Genomic DNA, 10,422 nt, shown 5'->3' with positions numbered 1-10,422 from the left:
TTTTTTTTTTTTTTTTTTGAGACAGAGTTTCACTCATGTCACCCAGGCTGGAGTGCAGTGGCGCGATCTCGGCTCACCGCAACCTCCGCCTCCTGGGTTCAGGCAATTCTCCTGCCTCAGCCTCCTGAGTAGCTGGGATTACAGGCACGCGCCACCATACCCAGCTAATGTTTTGTATTTTTAGTAGAGATGGGGTTTCACCATGTTGACCAGGATGGTCTTCATCTCTTGACCTCGTGATCCACCCTCCTCGGCCTCCCAAAGTGCTGGGATTACAGGCATGAGCCACTGTGCCCGGCCAAAAAATTTTTAAGATAATTTCAGACTTCTGGAAAAGTTCCAAGGATAGTCAAAGAATTCCCATATATTCTTAAACCAGATTCCAGACATCAATATTTTATCACATTTGCTTAAATATTTGACACACTTTATTTTCTAAATTATTTGAGAATAAGAACAAATGTGATGTTCCCTTACTCCTAAATGTCTTAATATGTATTTACTAAAACATGGACATTTTTTATAGCCACAGTGCAATTATCAAAATCAAGAATACTGAAATATTTTCCAATCTGCAGACCCTACTCAGTTTTTACCATTTGTCTCAGTAGTGCTTTTTATCACAAAGAAAATCTTGAAGCACATATTGCATATAGGGCTGGGGGCAATGGTTCACATCTATAATCCCAGCACTTTGGGAGGCTGAGGTGGGCGGATCACTTTAGGCCAGGAGTTCAAGACTAGCCTGACCAACATGGTGAAACCCCGTCTCTACTAAAAATATAAAAATTAGCTGGGCATGGTGGCGCACATCTGTAATCCCAGCTACTCAGGATGCTGAGACACGACAATCACTTGAATATGGGAGATGGAGGTTGCAGTGAGCCAAGATCATGCCACTGCACTCCAGCCTGGGGGAAGAGCAAGACTCCATCTCAACAAAAACGAGGCAGATTTCTGTTCAATAAATGACATACATTTCCATCAGTGATAGCTGATCAGTTGTGTAACAGGCTGTCTTTGAGAAAGTGAGCTCTCAGTCATTGGAGCCAACCAAGCCATGGATGATAGCCAATAGCATAGCTGTGAATGGGACTCCTTCCTTTTGAGAGATTACATTATGTGATTCTGTACATTAACTAAAAACTGTGTGCTGCAAAAGTATTACCATTCTGAAAATGATGGTGAGGAAGAATGTTTTCGAAGCCTGAGGTTCCCAAACTCTCTTGGATCATGATGCCCCTGGTGTCTTAGTAAGTTTTTCACAGTATCCCTAGACAAATAGTGACTTTCATGTTACAATTCTTTTGTGTTTATTTCCCTTGAAACTTTAAAATATTCTAAGGTGCTATGGTGCCCAGGGCACTTGTGCCCACAGTTTAAGAACTGTGGCTATAAGCAAAGACCTTAAATTGCGTGTCGTGTAGCATGATGACGATTAAGATTCGTATGCATGTAAACAAAGGTTGGAAAGAAACACAAAGCCAAAGCAGTACATTTGGTTTACAGATGATTTAAAAATATTTAAAACCTTGTAAATCATGATTTTCTCCTGATTTATTCTCTGGGTGCTACTAAGGCACTTTAGTTTTTTTTTTCTACAGGAAATAGCTGTACAAATAACATAAGGCTTTCCAACTCTGGGGCAGTAACAGTTCAGAGAATCTTATTTCTAAGGAGCTAGCATTTTGTGATTGAAATGAGCTGTGTGTTCTCTTTTAGGACCATAGAATTTTTTGGCTGATTACAGGAATTATGTTCATGGGAAGTGGCCTTATCTGGAGGCGCCTGCTTTCATTCCTTGGACGACAGCTAGAAGCTCCGTTGCCTCCTACGGTATGAAGGACATGGTTCACGGCAGTATTGTGGAAGGGTTATGGTCATGGGCCCTAACATCAGACCACCTGGGCTTAAGTTGTCACAGGCACTGTGGCCCTTGTGAGTTATTTACTTTCTCAAACCTCTTCAGTTTCCGTGTCTGTCAGTTAAGTCAGTATTATGTGCTTCATAGGGTTATGGGGAGAATTAAATGAGGTAATATGTGTAAAGCACTTATTGGCACACTGCCTAACACAATAAATAAGTTAGAAATAGAATTTATTTAGAATTCTCTAACAAACATACATTTAAACAGATGTTAGTAATTCTGGTATAAGGTTTTGTCATAACCAAATCAAAATGTAGGAAACATTTATAATGTTCTCAGAAGACAGAAAATTCACCTGCATTTTCTTTGTACTTCAAGATGACACCACTTAAGACACTGATACTGCTTTAGTCCTTTCTTCATTAAGTAGTTACGTATCATTTTACTAGTGGCTTTCTTTTTAAAAATGACAAACTAAAATTACTATTTCTGCTTTATTTAGATGGCCTCTTTTTCTAAAAAGACTCTTCTGGCAGATAGAAGCATGGAATTGAAAAACAGCCTCAGGCTGGATGGACTTGGATCAGGAAGGAGCATCCTAACAAACCGTTAGTAGCAATCCTGTGGATACTGAAGTTTTTTATGGTAGTCACAGGAAACTTCTGATACTCTTTTATTGTTTTCTTGTATAGAGTCAGACACTTGAAAAAAATGGTTTGAAGACAAAATTCTTTTGGCAGTCACAATACCACAACTTGATAGTATTTCCAGAATTCTAAGTATTTGCTTTGTGAAAGGCCAGAATTGTTTCCTACAAACTTTAAATGCTGTTTTTATAGATTTGATATGCAGCAACACAAGGACAGTTGTGTAGATTTTATTTATACATAATTTATACATATCAAGAAAAGTGCAATTTCTTGCTGAAAGAGGCGCAGGAACTTGATAAGCCCATAGGTAGCTGTAGTTCTTTGTCAGCATAGGGAATTACGTTCATGTGAATTTCCTGATTCTCAGGTGACTAAAAAAACTAGCATTCTGTGTATTAACCTTAAACTCTGGAAGTTTGAGCTTTAAAAACCAAACTTTAACATAACCTTATTTTCTTGTACTTGCCACCCCTTTTTATTTAAGGTGAAAAATAATTTCAGCACTGTAAGGATTCCTAATCAAGACTTCACTTTCTCAACCCCTGCTACTAGTTTTCTTTGCTCTCAGTAATTAGAGCCTTTGAAAGCAAAGGTGAAAGCAATTACTTCCATTCTGTTACTGTTCTGTAGCTACTGTGTCCATTTACTATTCGATACCACCCCTGCCCTGCCCCAAAAGGAAAAATCTTTATTGCCCTGTTTATATGCAATATTTTCTGGAGGTTAAGTACAGTTATGCACTAGAATATTAGTTAAGACTCCCCAAGTAGTATGCATGGAAGGTTCTAGAGTGTCCAGAGCAGCCCTTGCACTACAAATGTAATAATAAATATGCTAACCCTGATGATATTGAGGGTACATGATTACCGTAATGTGGTATCATATGAGGAAGTTTAGGAGTCCATTTTTCAGGTGGTTTGGTGATAGGAGTAAGAATGTTACTCCCGTATAGATGATTTGGAAGAAAACAGGTGAAGTACAAGTGTGGTTTCCCCACTGCTGCGTGTGGTCATGGGCGGCCATTAGAGGGAAGCTGGAGAACAGAATGGAGCAGCCCCTGTTTACCACGCCATAGGTCAGGAACACGTGTCATGGTATGGCTGTTGGCATGTGAACATACAGCACTCTCTAGTGTTAAGACTGTTAGGATTTTTAAGATTATATTTGATAAGACTTAGATGTCACAGGGTACCCTTTTGGCACAGCTCGGAACACACTGCTGCTATTTTGGGTCTTACCACTATAAAGTAATAAAAGCACTACCTAACTGACATGAAGAATTGGAATCCCAGAGGGCAACCTTTGATTTGACTAAGATTAGGCATAACATAGAATTGTGGTCATTTTTCCTTGCAGTTTTATGGAGTTTGTTTTTGAGCGTGGGTAAAATAGTTTTCTGATGAATCATGTCAATAAAAGGAAAAATAATGTAACTACCTCCTAAGTCTGATAAAGGGAAGTTGCTGGTAGTTTACAGCATTCCTGAAGGTGGCTAAATCAAGTATGAGTTCAAAATATTAACTAGTTCCACTTTGGTGATTGCAGGATGCTTCTTAAAGGTCTCACAAATAAACCAGCTTATGCCAAAAATATATGAAGTTCCTTGGTTTTAAATTTTGAACTAAAATGAACTGAGTACATTAAGTACTGTTTGAAAGTAGGTACCAAACTCTGGGTTTTGTGAGCAAGCAATCATATCCCCTGTCAAACATGTGAAGTGTAAGGTGTGATGCTGTCTTTGGAAGGCCCCGAAACAAATGTGGGCACAACAGGTGTCATTTGAAGTTGCTATTAACATTTTATTCTTCATGAACATAGATGGATAAGCAGCACTAACCAATTTTGTATTAAAAAAGCAATTTATTTTGGTGTGTTATTCCAAGAGTTGTATACAGCTTTATTTTTTTGGAATTGCAATATCAAATTTGCACTTTGGATTTAGGACTTACTGTCATTACTTTAGTGATACCTACAGAAGTCGTCTGATGGATGCTGTGCAGAGTAGGGGCTACAGGGACCCAAGTTTGGTCCCCATCCCATTTTCAAATAATTTGGGTCTCTTAGGTCCGTGAAACAAAGGCATAAGACAATCTTGATCTTGAAGCCTTGAAGAAAGTCGTTACATATACACAGACAGATAGATAGAAAATGCAAATATGTAAATGTCATCTGATGACTTGAAATAAAGATAAATTTTAGCTAAACTGTTATAGAAGTTCAGATTTCTGTTAATGAGAAATTACAACCTGCAAGGTAAGGTCTTTACATTTTGGTTATTAAGCAGAATCAGTGCTGAGAACTATAGTTAATACTTAGTGGAATGAAAAGTTAATCTACATATCAGGATAATGTATTAGAGTATCAAGTATTAATTTGTTCCAGTATGCCAGGTTTTTTACATATTTGCCATATAAGTTGACCTTTTACAGTAGCAGTATAATTTACATTGTTTTTGACAGTGGGGTTAGTATGGTTAAATGTCCTATAAACTTGAAGGATGCTTCCATTTTTGTGGGTCTTAGTCTCTACCTGGTGCTTGCTATTGGGTGTGTTCAGGACTGAGAAAGAGAAATAATGAGTGAAGTAAATAATGATGTTTAAACATAGGCCTTATCATTTAGTGACGCATAAAAACACTGACACTTTATATAAATGCCTCCGTCTAATGAAAGGATCCAGTACTGAGAAAAACATACCTTTACTCAAGTGTCAGATGTCATCAGAGTCTGCTCTACCAAACTGCTCAACTCGTAAGTGGATACAGCTAAGTAATTTCTGGTCCCCTAAAAATAACCTCCTTTTAATTAATTCTTCAGATAGGTTTTGCTACCAATAATTGCACTGAAATGAAAGCAAACGGTGCTTCCTTGTGCTTTTGCTGTGCCATAGTTATATTTGCTAGCTGCATAGTAACCTAAGAAAAATAAGGTCATCCCAGGAGTGACCCAGAAACGCTCTCTAGGGATATGCCTGCTGAGGCTTTTGTTAACCCTCCAGTCTTCAGCTGGATTCCTCTTCCTGTCCCCTTTTTCACCAATCTCTACTCTGCCTTGAGACACGCGGAGAAGAGAAGGCCTCTTCCATTTGTTATTTTCTCTTGCTTTTAGTATCAATCTCACCAGTGGCAGAACAAAGAGGTTCTTCCCACTTTAACACAAAATAAACTAGTTACTGTTTACAGATAAGGCCTGCTAATGTTACCAGTGAAACTGAAATTCACCCTATGATAACATTCCTTTCCCTTTAAGTGTGCCACACTGTACTACTGGCAAAGAAATCCATCCTATGAACAGCCCAGGAACAAGCGAGTCCAAGGCCTGGTTTCTCCTCCATCCCTTACACTAGCCTGGGGCTCAGGCCACATCTTGTTCCTCTGGTTCTTTTGGCACAACTTGTAATCTAATGTGACAAAACCTTCCCGTGAGATGGCTTCAAACTAGCAGTGTCACTAGGCTCTGCTGGTGTTAGCACAGCCAACTCTACAAAAACATTGGAGGGTACAGAAGGGTGATAAAGTCTTAGTTTTTAGATTTGTCCTTCGCTACATAAACATTGAAAAGGTATTAATCCTCATTAAGAAAGAATTATTGGCCGGGTGCAGTGGCTAATGCCTAGAATCACAGCACTGTGGGAGGTCGAGGTAGGCGGATCACCTGAGGTCAAGAGTTTCAGACTAGCCTGGCCAACATGGTGAAACCCCATCTCTACTAAAAATAGAAAAATTAGTTGGGCGTGGTGGCGGGCTCCTGTAATCCCAGCTACTCAGGAGGCTGAGGCAGAAGAATCACTTGAACCTGGGAGGTGGGGGTTGCAGTGATTGTGCCACTGCACTCCAGCAGCCTGGGCGACAGAGCAACACTCTGTCTCAAAAAAAAAAAAAAAAAAAAAAAAGAAGCAGAGGGGATTATCATTGTTGAAAAATTAACACAGGACACGGGAACAGAAAACCAAATAGAGCATGTTCTCACTAGTGGGAGCTAACTTGTAAGAACTTAACGAACACAAAGAAAACGACACTGGGGTCGAGTTGAGGGGGGAGGCAGGATGGGGAGCAGCAACAAAGATAAACCTTCACATGTGCCCCTGAACCTAAAATAAAAGTTAAAAAAGACCAGGTCACACGTGATTTGGAAGGAGAGGTCATCCCTCAGCCCCATGCTCTTCTCTTTACTATTTCTCCTCCCTCAGTTTTTTTCCTGTGTACTATGCTTTCCAGTACACTGACTGAGAAGGTGCCACAAATCTGTTATTTTTAAATTCAATTTTTTTTCCACCTTTTAAGTTTGGGGGGTACATGTGCAGGAAGTGCAGGTTTATTACATACAGAAAGGTGTGTCATGGGGGTCTGGTACACAGATTATTTCATGGTGCTAAGTACCCATTTGTTATTTTTCCTGATCCTCTCCTCCCACCTTCCACCCTTTCACAGGTCCCAGTGTGTGCTGACTCCCTCTATGTGTCCATGTGTTCTCATATGGCTCCCACTTACAAGTGAGAACATGCAGTATTTGGTTTTCCGTTCCTGCATCAGTTTATGAAGGATAATGGCCTACAGCTCCATCCATGTCCCTGCAAAGGGCATGATCATTTTTTTACAATTCTTTCTTAAAGAAGGATGTTTTTAGGAGGAATTGTGTACAAAGATCGTTCCAACAGATAGCCACAGAGGGACCTTTCCAGGCACTGGAAAGACATTCAAGAGGAAGAAGAAAGAGGTTGTACAGCAGGTCTCATTACAGGCAGTAAGTTAGGAAAGAAGAAAGGTTTAGATTAGATGCAAAGGGAGCGAGGAAGTAAACTGGAAATGGATATGACTAAGCCGAGTGTCTGCTATTTCACATACTCCTGGTGCAGCCATATAATTGTGTCAGATTTCTTTGCAGAGAGTGTGGCTGCTGCTTTGTGTTTCTATCAGGATCTACCATAGCTCCACTGGATATGCCACTCTGTCCACCAAAATGCTCACCATGGATGTGATTCAGCATGAGAGAGGGGGGCAGAGTGGAGAGGTGCAGGGAAATCTTCAATCTGAGCCAAGGCTGTAGACATGAAGTGCCCCAGAGAGTCGGGCTCCCAAAGAACTCCTTCCAGCAGCAATGACAACTTGGTTCTGGAAGAGACACAATACAGACAGAATTCAGGGCCATTCATAACATCTGTTGAGTTCCTACTGTGTAGTCCAGGCATCGCGCTATACTCTAGAAATAGAAAGATGAGTAAGGCACCGGCCAGGTCCCCTGGCTTGAACTCATGCCACTTTCCCTTGGTTTACATACTGCTTTCTCACATCTGTAGGTTCTGAAAACCACAGCAGAGGACGCTCACCTCAATCCCTATTCTGGCACATAAATCATAAAGCAGAATTATGGCAGTGCATGCTTAGTTCTGGCACAATGTGGAAAACACTCCTTGAATAATAAGGACTTCCCCCAGAAGTCGGCTTTGTCAAAGTACCTAGTGTACCTCCCACTCAACCTGCTGGTTAAAACATTTTAGGACCCATCATTCCGAATTGCCTTTAAAACCTGCTACAAGTTTTTAAAATATTTTCTTCCTTTTTGAGACAGAGTCACGCTCTGTCATCCAGACTGGAGTGCAGTGGCGCAATCTCAGTTCATTGCAACCTCTGCTCCCGAGGTTCAAGCAATTCTCTCATGTCTCAGTCTCTCGAGTAGCTGGGATTACACGCCTGTAATCTCAGCACTTTGGGAGGCCCAGGCTGGTAGATCACAAGGTCAGGACATCAAGACTATCCTGGCCAACATGGTAAAACCCTGTCTCTAACTAAAAATACAAATATTAGCTGGGCATGTTGGTGCGCACCTGTAGTCCCAGCTACTCTGGAGGCTGAGGCAGGAGAATCGCTTGAACCCGGGAGGCGGAAGTTGCAGTGAGATTGCACCACTGTACTTCAGCCAGGCAACAGAGAGAGACTCCGTCTCAAAAAAAATAGAAAAAGAAAAATGGATCAAATGGTAATTTCTTCTCCCTCTTCCCTGATTTATAGAATTAGTAAATTTGCTAAATTTCGGCTTCTCTCTTTCCTGCCAGAGTCTAGTCATCTTTCCAGATGCAGCTCCAGGCCCCTGACCTCTGCAGACCCTTCCCTGACTCCACCAGCAGAGACTTCCACTCCAGTGGCTGGCTGACCTCCTCTGGCTGTTGGTCATCATATATTGACCTGGATGGTCTTACGGGTCCGTTGTATTTTCCCACCTAGATTCCAAGCACCTGGGGCTGGACCATGTCCCAGGTTTGTCTGTCTCACAGGTGCTTGATGTAACACTACTCATTATACACTCAGTTACTGCTCTGTTGAGGCTACCGAGCTGATGGAAGGTGGCCCCATGAGAAGTTTCAGAAATACACAGACAGTGACAGCACTACTTAACGAGAGGCTGAATCCTGATTCTAGTTTGTTGTGACCAGTTTCATTACTGAATGTGCTTATGCCATAGAAACATAACTTGTACCCAAATCTCAGCAAAAGGCCACTCTGATCATCCTCTGATTGTCAATGCCCCCAAGCTCAAGTATGTACTGAAAAAGTAAAGTAATTTTAACACTAGCCCAGGTGAACAATAATTAGGAAGGTGCATTTTCAGTATTTTATAAAAAGGAATCAAATGACCAGGTGCGTTGGCTCACGCCTGTAATGCCAGCACTTTGGGAGGTCGGGGCAGGTGGATCACCTGAGGTCAGGAGTTTCAGATCAGCCTCACCAACATGGTGAAACCCGGTCTCTACTAAAAATGTAAAACTTGGCGTGGTGGTGGGTACCTGTAGTCCCAGCTACTCGGGAGGCTGAGGCAGGAGAATCACCTGAACCCAGGAGGCGGAAGTTGCAGTGAGCCGAGATCACTCCATTGCACCACTGCAGCCTGGGCAAAAAGTAAAACTTCATCTCTGAAGAAAAAAAGGAGAATCAGATATGAATTACTTTTGGATAATCTATATATACCACTACGCTTAATTGATTCAAGTTATAGTTAATATACGTATAGTTTTATAATACATGGGGTTTTTGATCATGTCTAATTTTTGAAATGAATAAAATTTTAAATATAAGCCAAGCTTGTGAGGCTTCCTGTGGTCAGATCTTTCGAGAATCTTCTTCTAAAACTATTAACCATCTTTTTGTTGTGTGGTGAATCCTGCATTTTTAGACCGCCCTATAAATGGGTCACTTAAATTGTTGGCCTCTAGAGGGCAGTTTCACCACAATTTTTCCTGATTTCCTCCTTCCACCTTCCACACTGGTCAGCAGGAGCCTGGTTCACAGCACTTACCAAGTCTAATCTGTGAAGGCTTCCCCAGCCCTTCAACCCACTGTTAAGACTCCTTCTTCATACTATTCATTAGCATTTAATCCTATAGCAATAAAACTATTTGATTTTCCATGTATATAAATCTTATTTTCAATAACAGGGACTTTGCCGTCTCTGTCTTTCTCTTTCAGAGCCTAGCACAGTTGTATACAGTGTCATAACCTAAAATAAATGGATGAATGCAATCGATGCTTTAGAGGTATATTTTAAGGTTCAACATTTTTTCGTTTTACTGGAGTGCAGTGGCGTGATGCGGCTCCCTGCAACCTCCACCTCCCGGGTTCAAGCGATTCTCCTGCCTCACCTTCCCGAGTAAGCTGGGACTACAGGCGTGCACTACCACACCCAGTTATTTTTTGTATTTTTAGTAGAGATAAGGTTTTCTCACATTAGCCAGGCTGGCCTTGAACTCCTAACTTCAGGCGATCTACCCGCCTCAGCCTCCCAGAGTGCTGGGATTTTAGGTGTGAGCCACCATGCCCGACCAAGGTTAAACTTTTTAACCCACCATATCGAAATGTAAAATGTGTATCCTTTTTGATCTAGCAATCCCGCTTTTAAGATTCTCACCTGTGGG

General features: G+C 41.2%; 2 protein-coding genes across 4 annotated transcripts in view; one reads left to right on the top strand and one right to left on the bottom strand.

The window, feature by feature from the left end:
- The window catches only part of MRS2 (magnesium transporter MRS2), a 22,870-nt gene extending 18,411 nt beyond the window's left edge, over positions 1-4,459 (top strand). Inside the window, exons 10-11 of the mRNA XM_032247627.1 lie at positions 1,723-1,836; positions 2,370-4,459. Of these exons, the coding sequence (XP_032103518.1) occupies positions 1,723-1,836; positions 2,370-2,480 (225 nt within the window). The 3' untranslated portion in view covers positions 2,481-4,459. The remainder of the gene's footprint in view (positions 1-1,722; positions 1,837-2,369) is intronic.
- The window catches only part of GPLD1 (glycosylphosphatidylinositol specific phospholipase D1), a 68,838-nt gene continuing 62,783 nt past the window's right edge, over positions 4,368-10,422 (bottom strand). For 2 of the 3 annotated variants that reach the window (XM_032247625.1, XM_032247626.1), the window contains one exon: positions 7,036-7,627. In XM_032247625.1, the coding sequence (XP_032103516.1) occupies positions 7,541-7,627 (87 nt within the window). In that variant the 3' untranslated portion in view covers positions 7,036-7,540. Of the gene's footprint in view, positions 7,628-10,422 lie in introns of all 3 variants that reach the window. The other variant, XM_032247624.1, reaches the window with a different exon arrangement.

This window comes from Sapajus apella, unplaced genomic scaffold, assembly GCF_009761245.1.
Source record: "Sapajus apella isolate SASKATOON/1434 unplaced genomic scaffold, GSC_monkey_1.0 scaffold63, whole genome shotgun sequence".
Classification (NCBI taxonomy): Eukaryota; Metazoa; Chordata; class Mammalia; order Primates; family Cebidae; genus Sapajus; species Sapajus apella.
Note: the sequence above shows the minus strand (reverse complement) of the source record. Positions and strands in the feature narration are given on the sequence as shown.